Source organism: Serinus canaria, chromosome 20 (genome assembly GCF_022539315.1).
Source record: "Serinus canaria isolate serCan28SL12 chromosome 20, serCan2020, whole genome shotgun sequence".
Classification (NCBI taxonomy): Eukaryota; Metazoa; Chordata; class Aves; order Passeriformes; family Fringillidae; genus Serinus; species Serinus canaria.
Window position 1 is genome coordinate 6,698,986 of NC_066333.1, and position 19,938 is coordinate 6,718,923.

The following is a 19,938-nucleotide window of genomic DNA, read 5'->3' on the forward strand; positions in this document are numbered from 1 at the left end:
ACAAAGATGGGCTGAATGCTGAAGCAGACATTGCAGTTCTCACCACACCTGTGCTGAGCCCACTAGTGCTTAAGACTTCTGCCCTACCTGTGACAAAGTAAAGGGTATCCTGGAACTTTAAAGTGATGATAGATGCAGCACATCTCTAGGGATATATATATATTTAGGGGGATATCTCCCCCTGTAGATCCTTGACATTGGTAAGGTAGTAAACAATATTTTCTGCTGCTGAGAAAATAAGAGAAAGCTCGTTCACTGGTCTCTAAGACAGTGAACAGGAAATAGACAGGAAATAGCAGCAGTGCAGAACATTTTATAATTATTCACTGGGCTGCTTGCGAAAGAAGCGAGACCCTTTCATTCTGTATATGTCCTTTGTTCTCTGAAGACAGATAAAACAACTAATGTAAATCTAGCAATATTTTATTTTTCTCTGAACCCCACAGTAGTTGTAATGTCCAAAGAATGGGGCACGTTCAGAAGCAGCACTGCATCATCCCAAGAATCCAAGCAAAATGACACCTTTGCCATGGCAAAGGGCAACTTCTGGAGAAGTTCTTCCAAGCAGCAGTGAAGTTCCCTCCTACATTGTTCTCATCATTTTCCAAACAGCCAAAGAACAGCAAAGTTCACTGGAAATGCAGATGCCAGAGCCAGCGGCAGCAGCACAGAAGAGTTAAAGCTGACCCTGTGTGAAGTTCTTGACTTTGTTCATGTTGTGATCTACTGCACCAGTTAGAAACTGCACCCAGCCTTCCTCTGATGGTGGACATACATGGCTTGTCCTGCAAAAGTGGAGGAAATGCATTAGGGAAGCCTCCTGGTGTATTATGCATCCAGACAACACAGGGGTATTGTGAAGCTCTGAATAACCTGCAGTAAAACAGGGCTACCCTAGCCCCAGAGGGCTTTGAGCAAGGAAGAGCCCACACTCATGTCTGCAGTCCCAAACCCAAAACAAGGGAAGCACTCCCTAGCATCTTTTCTCACTCCCATCCCTTTGTGAACAGATAACATCATCATTGCTCTGAAATGCCAGCATCTACTGTCTAGAAATGAGTCATCTTTGACATGAGGCAGAAAGGCATCACGCTCCATAGCAGGGAACACACACAAAACTGTAGCTCATACTCACTTTGCAATCTCTAAGACTTTCGTTAATACTGAGGCCAATTTAGCAGCCTAGAGAGAAACAAAAGGGAAACAAGGTGAGCCAAATGAGAGGAAAAGGAGGGTCTGAACAGTACTGGAAAATAGAGAGGACTAGAGGGATGCACAAAAGCCAAGAATTAATAAAACTGCCATGGATCCTGATGCAGAATGAAGTTATCCATCACTGCCATGCTCGAAGTGCCTCCCAACCTGCTCCTGGCTGTGACAGGTAAAAAAAACCTGTTTTTTAAAGCATACATTAAAATGCTTTTTTAGAAAAAAAAAAGCCTATTAGAAATTAGTAACTGATATTAAAGTACAAAGTTGAAAGTGAGTGATTTTAATGCAATATGATATTAAGTAATTCTTTTTTATTAAAAAGAAAAAATAAAAATCAAGCCACTGGCCAAAGGCAGGAAACCATGATTAAGAATAAAAAAATCCCAGATACAAGGAGATTTGTACTTGATTTATGATGCAAGGGATGTTTCTAAGTTCAGTCAGGTTGCCAGAGCGTTGCCCCGTCAAGTTTTGAGCGTTGCCAAAGATGCAGACTCCACTGCTTCTCCAAGCAGCTTGTTTCAGTGCTTAAATACACTCACTGTAAGAGTTTTTCATTTCAAAGACAGCTTTATTTGAGCAAGACTGCACTACCCAAGAAAGGAAGTACATCTACAGTACCTAGGCAGCCTTAGACATCACTTTCCTGAGGTTCTATCACTGCAGATCTCTGTGGATTATAGTTCAGAGCTGAAGTTTTAAGTACCCTTAAAGAAGTACAGATGCAGATTGTGTGTCCACCTGAAGGAAGTTAAGTGTGCAAGAACAAAGGGCACTCTTCATCCCTAAGAAATTATTACTGAGGCAGCCACTAGCACCCATTTCTCCCTGAAGTCACACAACCTCTCCAATCTGATTTCTTCCCATTCCCTAGAGCCAGGCCACTGTCCCAGGTGCAGATGCTCAGGCACTGAGCTATCAGGACTGCAGATACTCACGTTAAGTCGCACAGCCAACGGGTTCACAGGTGGGTACATGCTCAGTGCCAGCTCATCCACACTGGAACAGAAAAGAGGGGAGCAAGGAAGGAATGTTCTGATAGCACAACTCACACACCCTGGTCAAAGCCTGCCCCAATCCTGAATGCAGGTCAGGAACAACAGTGAGATGTCAGCTGTACCTATGGGATGCTTCCCACTGCCCTCTCAGTCACCTGTGTGTGCCTCTCACTGTGGAGTGAGATGTGGTCACAGCTCCATCCCCTATGCTTCTCTCCTGACCTACATAACCCTCAACAGCTTAAGAGCCTTCCCACTATATCTGTGTCCACCACCTCCTCACAGCTCCAGTATCACAGAGGTTCTTCCTACTCCTCACTCAAAGCCTCAAAGAAAGACCAGGACTGCTCTAGAGGGAAAAGCAGCATGGGGAGAACCCTGCTTACCTTGGGCTGATCTCATTAGCAATGTCTGCCAGGTCATCCAGCTGTGCAATGTGCTCTGGAGAATCAGCTTTGCCATTGGCCTTCGCTGCAGCCAAGACCTTCTTCAGGCAAGCTTTAGAAGCCTTCATCAGTCCCATGCAGGAGCTGAGCAGCTGCCTGTCAGCCTCTGACCAATATGTGTCCCTGTTGCCCCGAAAGCCCAGCTCTTCATCTTCCATGATGTCCCCATAGGGATCCTGCCCTTCCACCAGTGCCTGAGAAAACAGAGGCACTGAAAACCCAGAGCCTAACATCAATTCCAGCAATAGCCAGGAGCAAAGGGAAACCACAATCTAGACATCATAAAAATAATTAACGGAGAAATCACAGTTGGTTAATGCTAAAACGATTGGATTAAGAAAAACTAATCAACCACTCTAAGAGTGCAAACAGCAAGAACCTGGTGAATTCTTACATGATCCTAAATTGCCTCCCCCATTCCCAATTCAGGACATGTCTTTATGAAAATCTTATAAAAAGAAACCAGGCTTGAGAATAAAAACTCATTAAAATTCATGCATAAAAACAACAATCTGTGTCATGTTGGAGCAAATTATATTAAAGCCTGTATGTAAAATAATTCCAATAATTCCTATGTTCTATCACTGAACCACCCTAGAGGGTGGCTGGGCACTGGAACAGGCTCTCCAGAGAAGTGGTCACAGCCCCAAACCTGCCAGAGTTCAAGAAGCATTTGGACAGCTCTCAGGCACAGGGTGGGATTGTTTGGGTTGTCCTGTGCAGGACCAGGAGCCGGACTTGATGATCCTTGTGTATCACTTCCAATTCAGAATATTCTGAGCCTATGAATCCAGCACTGCAGGTCCCTCTAGGGCTTAGGGGCTTCCTTACCTGTTCCATCTCCTCCACAGCATCCTTGACCACACCTAGAGATGCAGCCAGAGCCGACACAACTGCTGCCTGGTTATCTGCAAAAGCAAAAGGATGAAAACTGTGGCACCCCACTGTTTCAAATCAGTTTGCAACAACCTCCATCTAGGCTTGCAATCTCTTCAGGACCAAGCTTCTTGCAGAGCTCAGAGCTGCACTGTTGTCAGGCAAAGAATCTGACCTGATTTCCAAGCTTATACATTTCAAAACCCGTCAAGTTTTTGAGTTATTCTCCATTCAGCTTTTATTGTACCAGCTGGAATGCCTTGCAAAAGCTATTGCTATTCCAAGACAATAGATCCTAGAGCTGTTGCTCTGCATGTACAATACTCACCTCGTGGCAGGTTAGACACTTGCTCACAGGCCTCCCACACACCTCCAGTTGATATCAGCTGTTCCTGAGACAAGCTGAAACAAAACAAAACAAAACCCTCAAGGTCAGAGTCAATAACAACACTAGGCTAGACTGTGGTTTGTTTAATTTTCTGCACCAAAGATGATAAACACCAGCAAAAGCTCTGCGGCAAAGATGTCACCAACCAGCCTGTCACTAGGATGCCATGTCTGTGTAAAGCCCTTACTGCCTCCTAACAAGTATACTTGTAACTTTTTCTTGCCTTTTTTCCCAAAAATTATCACAGAACCATGCAATTGAAAATGACAACCTCTCCACTGGGGCATTGAGAATTGTGTCTGTGAGCTGGATCATCCCTTCCACTACTTCAGTGGTAGCGTCTCGAACCATCTTCCGAAGAGTAGTACCTGGGAGAGATTGAGAAAGAGCAAGAAAGTTGGCACAAAGTCAGCACTGACAGAGAGCGAGGGCTGAAGATGAACACACAGACTGCTCTGTTTGTGTGGATACACTATATAAATGAAGTTACAAGTGACAGACAAGTACCTCATTCATAAACACGTTCAAAGTCTACAGAACAGCTGATAATGGGAAATCATGCTAATAAAAACTTGCTGATACCAGACTTCATTAGGCTCTGAAACACTGTGTTTCTCTCTAGAGTGGTGGTGAAAGAACCCCCATCCTATACAGTGGTGACTGCCTTGCTGTCACTAGCTCACCTTGGCCCTTGGGTAGCCAGTAGTACACTGTGGCAACTGCAAGAATGGCATTTTGGACATCCTCACTCAGCTTCCGGCAGTTCTGAAAATGGAGAGGCAAAAGGATCACTCATGGAACACACAGCGGCAGCACATTTATAATCCTCACAAGCAATCACTGGCCTTCAGACTGCTCTGAGTAAACAAATACAGCACGAGAAGAAGGCACCATAAGGAAGGTGTATGCATCTTAACCTGCCTCATGATTTACTAACAAAACACTTCCTGGTGTGGTGGTCATGCATCAGAGAAGAAAAAGTAACTTAGACCTTCAGTTCAGAATAATGATCTTTTTTTTTCCTCTCTTCTGAACACCTGTGTGATAAACTTCTCTCAACTGAGAGCAAAAATATTGCAAATTCTTTGTTAAACCTAAGGTCTGTATTCTCCAATAATCTGTCTCTATCAGCAATGAGCTGTAGCTCTGAAAGAATATAAGAACATTTTTATTTAGTATATCTCCCTACCTTAGAGAAATTTGCCCTCTGGGCAGTTCTTGGATTACAGTAATACACTCTACAGTACACAGCCCATTTAGTCAAATGAACCAATAAATACCTGAAGCTTGCAAACACACTGCAATTTCATAGTCTGTCAAGGCTTCCTCTCACCTCTGCAGAAGGTAGTGGAGGCCTTGAGAATGCCAGACTCAGCTTTGTAGCTTCCTGTGATGCTACTTGGAATGTCTGACCTAAAAAAAAATCCAGGAGAAGCAAAAGAGAAAGTGACTCAGGTACAAGATAAAAGAACAGAGCAGCTTAATGATTTTATTACTTGCTTACCATTACACCCAAGCTATAACAAACGTATAAACTAAACCCCAGTACAAAGAAAAACTCCCTGCTGCATTTGTGCCATACATTGCTCGTGTCCTGTGGCTTTTCCTCACTTGGCTGGTAGCGATAGCCAGAACCCCAGTCTGCATCCTGGTTCATGACCTGCTCACCAGTATGTGCCAGGAGGCTTTAACAGAGCTCTTTATAAACCTTGTGTGAACGGTTCAATACCGGCCTTAGCTTTGCCACACCCTGGAGTGTCTGGTGACCAGAGTTAGGGTGGTCAGGCACTGGAACAGGCTGGCCTGGGCGGCGGTGGAGTCACTAACTTTGGGATGTTTAGGAGGCTGGATCTGGCACTGACGTGGTTTAGGGTTCACAGAGGTACCGCTGGGTTAACGGTTGGACTTGACGATCCTAAAGATCTCCCTCTTCCGACCTTGCTCATTCCGCGACTCCGTGAGTGCAGGGCACACCCCACAGCTGGAGACCCGCGGGGATGGCAGCCCTGCCCCTGCCCCCGAACCCCGGCCCGGCCGCTCCCCGCCCGTACCTAGAGCGTCCCAGAAGCGCGGCAGCTCGAACGGCTCTCGGCCCTCGCTCGGCTCTCCCTCTGCAACGGCACAGACATAGCTCAGCCCGCGGGGAGCCGGCCCGGCTCGGCCCGACCCCCGCCCGGCCCCGGCCCCGGCCCCGGCCCCGGCCCCGGCCCCGGCCCCGGCCCCGGTCCGCACCTCGCAGCCGCGCCAGCACCGCCCGCAGCGCCCCGCGTACGTCCCTCAGCGGCTCCCGCGCCTCCATGGCTGCGGGGCGGCCCCGCAGCGGCCCAGACGCGCGTCACGTCCGCTCCCGGAGGGGCTGGAGCGGCCCCGCCCCACAGAGACGGCCCTGCCGCACAGACACAACGCCGCGGCACAGAGACAACGCCGCGGCACAGAGACGGCCCCGCCCCACAGACAACCCCAAGAGTTAGCCCTGCCCCACAGAGACTGCCCCACTCCATAGAGACAGCCCCGCCCCACAGCCAACCCCAAGAGTCAGCCCTGCCCCACAGAGACTGCTCCACTCCATAGAGACAGCCCTGCCCCACAGCCAACCCCAAGAGTCAGCCCTGCCCCATAGAGACTGCTCCACTCCATAGAGACAGCCCTGCCCCACAGCCAACCCCAAGAGTCAGCCCTGCCCCATAGAGACTGCTCCACTCCATAGAGACAGCCCTGCCCCACAGACAACCCCAAGAGTCAGCCCTGCCCCACAGAGACTGCCCCACTCCATAGAGACAGCCCGGCCCCACAGAGACAGCCCCATAGAGACAACCCCACCCCATACAGACAGCCCTGCCCCACAGACACCCCCACCCCATAGAGACAGCCCCATAGAGACAGCCCCATAGAGACAGCCCAGCCAGGTTGGCAGCGATAAACGCTTTATTAAAACCATACACGCTTTATTAGTATAGAGCAATAAAACGGGGAAAGCAGCGGGGCTGTGCCCCTGCGTGCGTGCCTGTGGGAAGGAGCGAGGCTCACACCCCCCTACATCAGCCGGAGCAGGTCCTCGAAGTTGAGCAGGTCGTTGGCCACCTCAGACCAGGCTGCGTGGGTTGCCCTGTCCATCTCCGGGGCCAGGCTGTTGCTGCTCTCCAGAGTGTGGTTCGTGCCACCAATGACTTCGTGGCACTCAGGGCACGTGCTCTTCTGCATTGCCCCCCCACACTCCCCAATTACATAGATGTGCCCATTTTTGCACTTGAACCAGTGGCCACGGGGACAGCCGATGGCACTGACAATCTGCACCCGCTCAGCTTCAGAAATCCCCAGCCCTGACATGGGCAAGCTCACATTGATCTTCTTCAGGTGAGCCTTCACTGCAGCCTCATCCTCCTCTGTGAATTTCTTTGTCCCTTCCAGGATCTCACGTGCACTGTTAACCTCTGCTGCGATGTCTGCGGGCATCACCCTACTTGCTTTGCACCTTGCCAAGAGGTTCAGCAAGTAAGTCAGTCTCTGGATCTCAGACTGCAGGTCAGTGACCTCCTGTTCTGTAAAACTGATGCGTTGCCTATCCAACCACTTCTGCACTTCATCCAGCCTCTTTATCAGCCCCTTCTTTTCATTCTCATCAATTTTGTTAAGAGAATTAGTTAGGTCTGCTACACGTTTGTAGAAATTAAGCAGGTTCTCAACTAGTCCGATACTCTTTGTGGAGAGAGGAGAAGCTTTTAGTTTCTCTTGCAGCATGGCATACTTAGAGGATAGGTGATGCCTCAGAAAAAGATTCTGTGTCAGTGCAGCCTGCAGTCTCCGTCTGTTAGACTCAATTTCCTCTGCCGGGCCTTGGATTTTCTGTTTCACCCTGTTCTATCTCCTCCACCTGCCTTTTCACACTGCTGCCATATCTCAGATTCTTTCTGATGGGTGTCTGACACAGAGGGCATACCTTCAGCTTGACAACATCATCATCTTCATCCATATAGTGGTCAAGGCCTTGAGACTCAAAGACATGGCCACAGTCTTCAAGCTGTACAAACCGAGCATCTGGGTCATCCTCAAAGCCAAAGAAGATCTGAGTGAGTTCCTCGTGGTCACAAACAAGGCACTTCTTTGGGCAGGGCTCTCCACACAATCCAACACAGGGATGACCACAGGGCAGCATCTTCGTGCAGGGAACATTGCAGCGAGGCCTGTTGCATGGCTCAGAGCAAAGCTTGGTACACTGGTAGTGCTGGCACTGCCACTCACATGGCTCAGCACAAGGAACACAGCTTTCCCAACACTTCTTTTTGCACTTGCTGTGAATACAATAGTTCTGACATTCCTTCTGACAAGGAGGACATTCTGTAGTACAAGGCTCTTGACACTTGTGGGAACAGATCAAGACACGCTTGCATGGGCGGTCACATGCCTTATGAAATCTTCCTCCAAAGCAAGTATGACAGGAACCTGAACATACATGACCACATGCCAGTGTGACAGAACACTTACTCTCACATTTCACAGCCTCCTCATGTCCCATCCTAGTCATCCAGCAAGAAACTTCCTGCTCGTGGCCACATTTCAGTGTGGCTGTAACCCGTTTAGGACAGTTAATTGTGCATTGCTGCCCACAGGAACGCATGCATGTGTGTCCACAGTTTAACTTCTTCTGGCAAGGTTCTAGGCACTCAAATTTCTGTTCTGGAATATGGCATGGCACCATCTGTATGTGGCCACACTTAGAAAGAGTTTTCTCTACCTTCACCATACATTTTCCACAGGACTTATAACATGCCTTTGGGCAAGGGTGCCCATCTTCACAAAGTACCTTTTGACAAGGCTTCAGGCACTTGTACTCTTTGTGCTCTGGGTCATATGGGTGACATGCCCTTGCGCAAGCATGTCCACAACTCAACCTAAACTCACAGGGACGAGTACAGCCTCCCTCCGGGACACTGCTGAAGTCTTCAGCTGTAGATACCTTTGTCTTGGTTCCAGGGTGGTTTTGACAGCAAAGCTCCAATGACTGGCCAATGTGACCGTTCTTCCCAAGGGTTTCAATGATCTTGTTCCAGAGAGGAACCTTGCCAAGCATTCTCATGTTCCCAATACAATAGAGGCCTTTCTTAGCTCTAGACAATGCCACACATATCCGATTAGGGATCTGCAAGAACCCAGGTCTCCCCTCTTTGTTGCTCCGCACCAATGACAGCAGAATAATATCATTCTCCTCTCCCTGGTACTTATCTACCACATGAACCTTCACACCCTCAAAGATCTTTGCTGGCATGAGGTTACGCAGACAGAAGAGCTGTCCAGTGTAAGTAGTGAGAATGGTGATCTGAGAAGGTTCATAGCCCTGACACAAGAAATACTTGCACAGTTCCACTACAAAGCGGGCCTCGTGTGGGTTCTGGTGGCTTTTCCCTTCCTGGATCTCTTGTTCAGGAACCTCATGTTCCACAAAGAAGACATTAGTTGAGACACCCTGAAACAAGAGAAAGGATGTCAGAGAGAATTCTAGTTTCTGTCACCCCAGCCTGTTTCCATGCTCCTGATTCTCCACTGACAGCAGGACTTTCAAGGAGTTGACTACAGTATGCAGTTACTGTGTACTTAGGTGATTTCCTCTTAGATTTCCATAAGCTATTAATCAAATTCCAATTTCAGGTAATATTTTAGTATCCTAATATGAAATCAGTTTCTGATTTTATTCCCCATCCTTCCACAGATGTTTTACTGTACATTTCCAGGTTATACCAAAGAAAACATGAAGTGTTAGTAACTTCTCAAAGCATATTCATGGTGTGAACAATGTCTTGTTTCGGCCCTGTGGGAGAAAGATACTAAGTTACCAGTGCACAGGGCTGTGCACTTGCCTAAAACACACTTCCTCTGTTGCTGCAATAAAAACAAAGCAGCAAGGAAGATTTCTCCTTCAACAGAAAAAACTAGGAATGCTAGGACTCCAACAGTCACTTACCAGCTCATGGTGTACAGAGTTGACTGCTCACCTCTTCAAAAACTGTATTTGCCATGAGTTAGCAGGGGCTTTTAATTTTTTACCTATTAACTGGAATTATTCTACCCATAAGAAATTATTGTTCTGCCTGACAAAACCCAGAGACTGATTTTAACAGGAAAGAACAGCTTTTGCAGATCAAACACAGATCTCTGGTTTTCCAAGGTAAGATTACAGAAAGATGACTGTTAATAGTTCAAAGATCCAAGAAAAGCACCAATATAGAGATACATGAAGCTCTGGTTAGGGCTTCCTCATTTGTATTTCCTCATTTCATTGAGGAAATATAAATCAGAAAATAGGGAGTGAGTGTTAAGATGGAAGCTCAGTACCATTAAGGAAGAGGCAAAGACTGACACTTCTGACTGATACTCAAGGCAAGCATTCTAATAACTTATTAAATTCTGGCTGTTTATTGTGCATGTTAGATAATAAATGATGACTTTATACTTGTAAGCTGCATAGATCTTCTTTGCAGATGTTGTTTATTGGAAAGACCAAGGAAAAAGACTTCCAGTAATCCTGTCACCTATTTTATGTTGGAATTTCAATATTTAAGTCTTTCATTTAAGATTTCTTCCTAGCTTTCAAACTCCTACAATTCGTTTGCTCCCTCTTCCATTTTTTACTGTTATTTTAAAGTCATTGGAATTGGATCTATTTCCACTGTCCACCATCACTAATGCCAGAAGAACTACACATTACTTATGTAATTCTATATGTACAATTCCTTGATTCAGGTATAAATTTCAACAAGTGAATTTGATCTAAGAATTTGAAATCCTTGAACAGTACAGTTTACAGAAACTCACTTAGCCAGTAACAGGGGACAAAAGCCTGGATTGCTGAAAACTCACTTTTATGTTCTCATATTCCAGGACAGAGGGATGGTTCTCCAGTTTCTCGTATATATGAGGACTGATAAGCTGGGCAATTTCAGGGCGCATGCGGTGCTGAAACACAAAACAGTTTTATCAGTCTTGAGAAAGGAGCATCATATTTCCCTGTCAATATTCTTTTGCTCCACTGTACAGACAGTGGCTGAATACAAGACAAGGATGACTTTTCAATAAGAGACAAAAAGAGAGCACTTCCCAATCTCTGCTCTTCTTCACCCCATTGCTGACACCACCAACAACTGCAGGAGTGATAGTAGCAGAGCATCTTCAAGAAAATCTCTTGATAAGGTTGTTGCACAATAGTGCTGGTTTCAGAGCAAATCTAAGCACACTTATAGATAACAAAAGTCAGCACCTCATCCTAACTACTAAATGAGCTCTTTCAGGTACCTTTAACACAGGACTGCTGGTGGTAGAATTAACTTCCCCAGGCACCAAGTTAGATGATTAGAGCAATTTAGCAGGAAGCATCCTGAGAAGAATTGTGCCATTTCACTCTGCAAAGTTGTGGAAGTTTCAGTTGTCAAAATAAACCATGTCCTTCACACAAAAACATGAGAACCACAGTGCTGTGGACAATATCACTAAATAACTGAAAACATTCTGGAACTCTGTATCAGTTTGACAGCTCCTACCACTCTTTTCAGAAGTTAGAACATTCTTTTCTTTTAGGCTGCTCTTACAGTAGAAATATAAACTTAAGTGTATTACAGACTTAAAACAACCTAAATACAAATGCCATGAAGTTTTTTATAGTTCGTTCTTACTTGGTACTTCAGACAGACAAAGGGGAAATCCACTTTGATCAGACGTTCAAAGAGAGAGACTTCAAGGTTGAAGTTCTTGGCCAGGTCATATACATTTGCACTAGGCTGCAACTGAAAGAGAAGGCATAGGAGGTCCATGTTTTGGCACTTTTCCTATGTGTAAGTAGGATTTTTCACTCTCATTTTTTTGTGACTGGTCTCCCACTGAAAGGCCAGTGACTGGATTCTTGCAGAAGTGCTAAACATCGAAGCTAGATACAGTCACAAAGCACATCTAAAATTGTATCAGTTCAACTAAAACACAAGTCCCACAGGAGCCCTACTCTAAAACTACAGGAGACAGGATCTGGGGTATCTGTGGAAGTTGGGGAGCAACAAGCCTTGGCAATTTTCCCACACAGCGCTTGGTTAGATGGTTCTTGTTCATTAACCCAGCAGACAGAGATGTTAGTCATGAAAGTTACCTGCTGGTGATCTCCAATGAGGATGAGGTGCTGGCACTTGCTACTCAGAGTAGTAATGGTGTGAGCCTCAAGCACCTCTGCTGCCTCTTCTACAATGACAATTTGTGGCTCTATGTACTGCAAGATCTGTCGATATTTTGCAGCACCTGAGCAAGGACAGAAGATAAACCTTAGGATATACTGCATTCAAGCAGTAAGGCAAGACTTTTCACAGAGGGGAGTAGGCTCTGTCTCAGAAAAACTGGGGTTCTTCTCAAGATTCCCCATTTCAACACTTGGCTTTCTGAATTTTAAAACAGCACCATACCAGGGATGGCTTCTATATGAAGAATTATTAAGGAAGGCAGGTGGGGATTAGTCCTAGGCCTGCCTTGGTCCTTTTTTCAATGCAGAAGAAACACTCAATGCATTGTTCTACAGACATAAATAAGCCTAAATTGTCTCTCCAAACGGACATACTACAATGACCTTGACACTACATCTCCAGAAGGTGCTGTGGGACTAGCAATACAGGTATTAGCTGTGCCTTACTAAGGCACAAGTGCTGCAGTTCCTTTAGAACAATGCAGCTCGAGAGAGGGGAGTGCAAAATGGTACAGAAGCTGCTCATGCCACTAATTAACAACTCTCACAACAGCCCCATTTGCAAAGGGAGTCACTGATTAAAAAGGCTCCAGACTAATGCAGAGCCTGGCCCAGGTTCTGAAGCAACACATGATACTAATCTTTCAGCAAAAAGGTTTTTTAAACATGATTGTAAGCAATACAATACTGGTTTGCTTCCCAACTGCTCTGCACCTGTAGTTGTCATCCCCACAATTCTGGTGCTACGGAGAATGCAGAGATCTTGCTCCAGCTTCAGTTCTTTCAGTTTTCTGGCTGCTGCCTGATACTGCTCTTCATGGTCCCGGATGCTGTCTTGAATAAAACCCTGGTAAGTCTGCAGCCAAAGCCTGGGAAGAAAGTGCCATCATCACACACTGCAAGGAAAACAGGATGGTGATACACAGGTTCCGAGTGGATTCAGCTCAAAACTTCTGCCATGCCTTTTGGGAGACAGGTTATTACCATCTGTACTTAGTCCTGAACATGTACAAATGCAGGCCATGACATTGCTTCCCATGCAGTACAAGGAAGGTAAGAACAAGCATGTTCAAAGAAGGAACTGAACAGGTACAGACAGAAACATCATGGCTTGTTTGCACACTGGAATGATCCTAGGAAACACCTGCCTGACAAGCCCTGCAAAATAGCTTTGTCACCTGTAAAGCCTCCAGCGAGAGTTCAGGTCAAGTTGCCACACATCCTGAACAGCATTGGCCTCTAACTCTGTCATTGCGTTCAGTTTACGGAGCTCAACCTTCATCTTCTGCATAATTTTTCTCCTCTGGCCACGAGTTATCTGCAAAAAAAGAAAAAAAAAGTGCCCCAATAAGTGTGGTATTCACATGCCCTCTGAACAGAGAGAAACCTGTGAGACAAGCAGAGAAGAAGGAAAACACAATTCTTATCTCGCTTGCTGTGCCTGTGTTGTGCTAAAGTAGAATGCAATATGGAGATTGTTTACGCAAAGTGAAGATGCTTTGTTCCCTTGGCCTAGCAGGGCCAAGAAGTGTGTGTGTGTGTGGGACTGTCACGGGACAGTCAGGAGAGAAGGAGAGATGAGTGCTGTTCTGTGCAGTTGTGAGCAAGAGTGAGTGCCTGGCAGATTCAGTTTAGATACAATGTACATAGTATAATAAAGTAATTCATTAGCCTTCTGATGATGGAGTCAGACGCATCATTTTCTCTCCCCTCGCCTTCGTCGGAGTCACTGTTGATTTACAATAAATAAGCACTTACAGCACAAAGATTCCTTTGTGTTAGCATCCCCGTGTTATTCTTTACACAGTCATGCTAATGCATGCAGTTACCTCCCACCGCATGTTCTCCTGCCATGGTTGAGCTTTTCCTTCTTCCTGGTCCAGCTTCATAGCCAACATGGAACGGGCTATTTCATGAACACTGTCATCCTCCTTCTCCCTCCTCCAATAGTTTGCTATCATTTCATCCTCAATCACTCTCTCATCTTCAATCAGGTCAGCCATCTCTGGGATCGCCAAAAGCTCCTCTTCTTCTTCAACTTCCTTCTCCTCCTCTCCCTCCTGCTGACCACCTGTAGAGTCACCAGTTGCATGAAGTAAGCCACAGCCACTCTGTCAGTGCAGCAGTCAGATCACTACATTGAAATGAGGGTTAATCTTCTTTCCATTCCCTCACAATATCACACATCATTCAGTGCCTGTTAAGTAGCAGTGTCTCTTTACTGGCACACATACCCTGCTTAGCTTAGGTAAACGCACTTGTAAAAAATGTGTGGCGGGTGGCCGTCTTTCTGGTGTTTGTTTTTTTGGTTTTGTTTGTTTTACCTGGATTTTCAGCCGATATATTCTCTGCAGCATTCTGGGTGAAGGCAGATACACCAAGTCCCAGCCACTCCAGAATCAGTGAGTGTTGTGAATCAATGTAGTAAAACTCAGTGTCCTCCTAATACAGGGAAAATCAAATAAGCCAGGCCTATTGCACTTCAGAGTCTTACCATGATGCCAAAGCAGCACCTTACAGCAGTGGCAACTAGGACAAGTCCCTCCAAGACACCCTCCTGAACTAGAAAGTCCAAGCAGACCCAGATCTTCAGAAAGGGTACCCCTCCTCCCTTCAGTTTAAGAGGCTTTCCTTTGGGTACTTGCATTTTTATGCTGCTAAAGATCACTTAGAATCTCTGCAGTTTAAAGGAGCAAAATTCAAAGCCCCTGCCTGTCTAAACTACTGCCATTTGGCACAACTTGCTGTTCACTCCCTTACTTTCCCAGTAACCAAATGATGCTAAAAAAGATGCCTGCTGAGGGAACCTCAGGCCCTTTAGCAGAAAAGATGGTAAGCATGCACGGGGACTGCTTGACTCAGAAGAAAGGGACCTTTCTTACCAGAGCCCTTCTCAGGCTGGCCCAGTGCTGGGGTGCCATGTGCCATTTCAAGTAGCGCTCATGCAGAACTCCGTAGGCCGTGCACTCCAACCGCTTCGCTCCTTCAAGGAGACCCTCCTCAGCCTCCTTCATCTTATTTATTATCTACTCGTAACAAAGACAAGGGAGGCAGTGTCACACTCAGAATAACAAAGTTCACTAACAGCAGGACAAAAAACTGACAGAAGAATTAAGAGGCCAAATTCAGTGTAAAACAAGGTGAAAGGCCACATGTGGGGGAGGTTTATTATTCCTTCAATGCACAGGCAACCCAGTCCCAGCATCTCCCAGGAGGTCTGTACATACATATTCAGAGTCTCTGAAGAGGTCCTCTGGGAAGTCAAATCTGCTGGTATGCTTCCTCAGCTCCTTCAAGGTGAACCTCTGCAGGGCTGCACTGCTACTCCTGCCCCCAACGCGCACTATCCCACCTAATTCAAATGAGAGTATTCCTGTGAATAAAAAAGAAATATTAGAACTAAAGGGCCAAACTCAGTTTTGAGCAGGTAGGAAAAATACCCTTTGACTGCAAATCCTACAGTGGTTTGCTCTGAGTGAAGTTCTTTAATCTATGTCAATGGGGCTAGAGTCACTAAAAAGAATCAAACCAAAATGCAGGTTACCATGCCATACGATGAGCAGAGTAAGAGTTATAGTATAGTTTCTAATTACAGGCTCCAACAACAGGTTGACCAGAGAATTTGTGGCTGCACTATCACTTGAAGGGTTCAAGGCCAGGCTGGACAGAGCTTGGAGCAACCTTGTCTAGTGGAAGGTATCCCTGTCCACAGCAGGTGGGTTGGAACTAGATGATCTTTAAGGTCTTTCCAATCCAAACCCTTCTATGATTCTATGACTATACCACCATCCTGCTTGCAGGTACTCTTACCTTCTAAGAACTGATCCAGTGCATGGTTAGTATAGCAGACTATAAGGATGGGACGCTTCCAGAGGCTTTGCCACACGTGATCATTAGTCAAGAGAGCCTGAACAATCTTCAAACCCACATAAGTCTTCCCTGAAAGACAAGCTTAGAATCAGAAAAGGGTAATCCACCCTCTATGAGTGCCTTGAAACATAGAAATCAGCAAAAACAGATTTAAGATTTATTTCCAGGCTGCCAATCTGGTCTGTACCAAGAGAACTGACTCCAGGGGTAACTATCTTACAAAATGTAGACAAAGTAACATGATACTAACATTCCAGCCTGTAGCTAAGCAAGGCCACAGTCTGCAAGAATGTTATTTTTTGGATAATACACCAGACCGGGACACAGGGTTTCCTCTCCCACTGCATCCTCCAGCCCACTCAGATACTGGCATCATAGATGACATTTGGCTGCACACGAAATATCCACATACTATTGGAATACAAACACTGGTGCTTGTTAAATTCAGGAACCATTTAAAACAATTCCAGTCCATCTTGTAATACTTTATTCACGCAATGGTTCATGGCTGAATGTTCCCAAAGCTCTAACATGAAGTGAAGACAAGTAGGAGAGTGCTGCACAGAAAGAAGGACCAAGTTCTCAAAGGCCACTGTAAACTTCTTTACCCCAATATACAAGCACAGCCAACAGTGCAGTTGGTGTCTATTTGCATGTAGGTGGGCAAAGATCAGATGTGGCTATTTGAGGATATTTAACTGTCTCCACAGCTCACACTAACTGGGTGACTCAAGCATCTATTATGCACAGGACTAAAGCTTTGGAGACAGTACAGCTGGCTTTCTCTGAAGTTAATCTCCCTAGATGGGGAAATCAACAAGAACTTCTTAAATTACAGAGCCTTTAAGCAAATATGTCTCACCAGTGCCAGGAGGTCCTTGGATGATAGCCAGCTCATTGGTGAGTGCAAGATTCAATGCCTGCATCTGAGATTCATCTAATTTCAAATCTTCCATTGAAAGCCATTGACTGGGATCTAGAATTTTGACACTTCTCAAACTACCAGGGCACTTCTCTTTATGTGAAGTCTTCACCAAGGGTGCAAGGTTGTAGGCAGTATCCCATGTCAGGTATGCCGGCTCCTTCACCTGTGCATCACATTCCACAATGTACTTCTGGAATGGGATATCTTCTTCCCGCATTTTCTGCAACCCTTCTAGCACATGCCGATAGGCCTCAAAATAGGCAGTTGTCTCTACCATGAGGAAAGAGTCTGAGGGTTGAAACTGTCCTGGCAATGGCTGGCTGTCTGCATCAAAAAACAGCTCCACAATCCCATTGACAAGATCTGCAGCATTACGATTAGAAACGGTGGCAAAAAGGAATGTTTCAAAGTGATCTTGGGACATGCAGACAAGGGATCCATACAGCAATCGTTTGGAATTCTGCCATTGTACAAACCTCAGTGGTTTTGTGTCAAACTGGACCTTGTAAGCAATGCCATCTGGGGTACAAGATGGGGCAATAATCCGTGCATCAAAGTAGATCCTTATATCATCAAATTTCTTCCTTCTTAAATTTCTGTCCTGGAGGTTCTGCAAAACCTCCATGATACCTTCCCTTAAAGGCCTTACAAAGTCTTCTCTCAAAAGTCGGAAGTGGGTGTCAAGATAAATACTGGTGCTTTCATATTTTCCAAAAACAAAATTGGGACGTAGAAAGGGTTTTTCATTACCGTGTATCTCATTATATGTTGGATAAATGCTCATGAAACGATAGCTTTCTGCTTGCCCATCTTGAGGCTGCACAAATGTACACTTATCAGCCCTCAGGGTGCCTTCACGTCTCTTCTCCTGCAGATGCTGCATGAGCATCTGGACTTGATCGAGATTCTTCTCTGTCTCTTCTGTGATGTTCACACCAAAAGCTCTCAGGGCACCTATGGATGCTGTCAAGACTGTCAAGAGAAGGGAGACTTTCTGCACAGAGCTGGCTGGGAAAGTACTTATCAGGTGCTGAAGAAGTAAAATGATGTTGCTGATATGCTCAGGATACTCACGGCGTACAGTAGGATCTATTTCTGTTACCATGTCAGACACATACTGTGGCAGACAGACCTTGAGAAAGTTGGACTCCTTCACAACCCCAAGAATGTGTTGGACACTCTGTCTATCCATTTGGGAACTGCATGCTTTCTGAAGCACCTGGCAAATGAGCTGAACAAAATTGCGGCTCATGGTTGTTTGGGAAAGAAGTTCCTTCAACCCTGAATTGGAAGCAAGTGTGATGACAACTTCTGAGGGGTCTTTCTCAAGGAGACTTTCAAGGAATTTATAGCCAATCCTTCTGGCTTGCCGAGGCTGCTCACGGTGGTGGGCACCACCTGGGGTAGCATTCTGGTAGAAATGAGGATTCTCCCGAGGTTGCATCCTCCATGTGCTACCTTCATTTTCCCACCTATTCCTCAGCCCTCTCCCTCTAGCTCCTCCCTGAGCTTGTCCACCTTGATACCTCCTTCCCCTGCCTCCATTTTCTTGCTCATTCCAGGGTCCTCTGGTCCTCTCATGGGCTTGTCCACGCTGACACCTTCTTCCTCTAAATGCATTTTCTTGCTCATTCCAGGGTCCTCTGCCCCTCTCATGTGTTTGTCCACCTTGATACCTCATTGTCCTTCCCTCATTCTCTTGTTTCATCCAGAATCCTGTGGCTTCACTGCTGGCCTGTTCATCTTGGATTCTTGGATTCTTACTTGATTGAGGAACCTTTGAAATCCAGCCACCAAACTCCTCTTCTCTTCGCCCATGTAGAAGGGTATAATCACTGTCTTGGAGGCTTTCCCCTAATTCAGGTGCCTGGCCTGGTACCTTATTTGTTCTGTTTCTGCCTCTTCCTATAAAGCCAGTGCCCAAACGAAGTGAATGCCCTTTAAAAAAGCAGAAAAAAAGACACTCCATAATTATAAATCAACCAAATTAACATGCCTCCCAACAAAGACAAATTAACATATTGACCTGACAGTCAGCATATTTTGATCATTTACATAAAATTAAAAAATTATTACATTTGCACAAAGATTTTCAAATTGGTGTCTCATTTGTATCCTTCTATCCAACTGCTAAAGAGAGTGCTGTGCTTAGAGTTCACTCAAAGACACTAAAAAAGAAAATCTCTTTCCACAGAACTGAAAGCAGAAGTAAGAAGGTGAAAGATAAAGTTTTCTGCACAGGACAGCATTTCCTCGGGAGTTAATCATCAGTGAGATAACGATAGAGGACGCCACAGCTGACTTGAACTGTACATAGCATAGACAAAACATGGAGTGTCTGCTTTCAGCCTCTCGGAGTAGCAGGAAGCACAGCCCACATGGCCTTGGTCACAGTCCCCACAGAACGTTTGGGGGAAAATTGAATGCTAGCAGGAACAAACAGCAAGAGGCTGCTGCAAACACTTCTTTATTTGCAGCAAGGGCAAATAAGAAGTGTTGCAACTCAGTTCTGAGAGAAAATTCCGCTGTACACAGGTAGGGGAGTAGCGGATCCCCCTGTACCAGCACCACACCCAGCCCTCCTGCCCTGCATTCCCCGGAGGACCCTCACCTCTCGCTCCACCTCGGAATTGTAGGGCGTGGGGCTCCTGCCCAGGACCCTCCATCGCCGGCCGGGAACCGCTCCGGGTGTGTTCCAGCCCTCCGGGGCGAGGGCAGCGCTGGGCGCCGGGCACCGCGGCGCTCCTGCGGCCGAACACGGGCGAAACTGCGCCGCGTCTGACCCGAAACCCAGCAGCGCTTCCCTTTCCAATTCCCCCCAAAGTTTCACTTTCCAGTTCCCCGCAAATCCCGCCCGGTGGGCAGAGCCCCCGCCCCTGTCAGCGGCGGGCAGCACCTCCCAAACGGAGCTTCTCCTTCTCTCTCCGGCTCCCGCGGCAAAGGGAAGCGAAGAGAATGGGAAGCGAAGTAGAGGGAAAGTGCAAACGATGGAAAACACGCGGCACCTCCACCGG

General features: G+C 46.2%; 2 protein-coding genes across 3 annotated transcripts; both read right to left on the reverse strand.

The window, feature by feature from the left end:
• Nucleotides 1-407: 407 nt before the first annotated feature.
• On the reverse strand, nucleotides 408-6,309 carry CCNDBP1 (cyclin D1 binding protein 1). 2 transcript variants are annotated; one of them, XM_030232519.2, is made up of 11 exons: nucleotides 6,153-6,309; nucleotides 5,972-6,031; nucleotides 5,254-5,333; nucleotides 4,604-4,685; nucleotides 4,192-4,288; nucleotides 3,861-3,934; nucleotides 3,488-3,564; nucleotides 2,597-2,850; nucleotides 2,151-2,211; nucleotides 1,136-1,182; nucleotides 408-785 (listed from the first exon to the last, which is right to left on the reverse strand). In XM_030232519.2, exons 1-11 carry the CDS (start codon nucleotides 6,217-6,219, stop codon nucleotides 677-679), a joined length of 1,008 nt encoding a protein of 335 aa, XP_030088379.1. In that variant the 5' UTR covers nucleotides 6,220-6,309; the 3' UTR covers nucleotides 408-676. The 2 variants fall into 2 exon arrangements, with proteins under 2 accessions (XP_030088379.1, XP_030088380.1); XM_030232520.2 differs by lacking the exons at nucleotides 5,972-6,031; nucleotides 6,153-6,309 and having other exon boundaries at nucleotides 5,201-5,336.
• A 518-nt stretch (nucleotides 6,310-6,827) lies between these two features.
• ZNFX1 (zinc finger NFX1-type containing 1) lies at nucleotides 6,828-19,936 on the reverse strand. The gene is given in 14 exon segments (XM_009093004.4): nucleotides 6,828-7,775; nucleotides 7,777-9,381; nucleotides 10,773-10,868; nucleotides 11,582-11,692; nucleotides 12,046-12,191; nucleotides 12,844-12,998; nucleotides 13,308-13,447; nucleotides 13,959-14,200; nucleotides 14,454-14,571; nucleotides 15,012-15,155; nucleotides 15,357-15,502; nucleotides 15,940-16,068; nucleotides 16,862-18,862; nucleotides 19,536-19,936. Coding segments are annotated over 14 exon segments (5,910 nt in total). The 5' UTR covers nucleotides 19,591-19,936; the 3' UTR covers nucleotides 6,828-6,953.
• Between the last annotated feature and the right edge of the window lie 2 nt (nucleotides 19,937-19,938).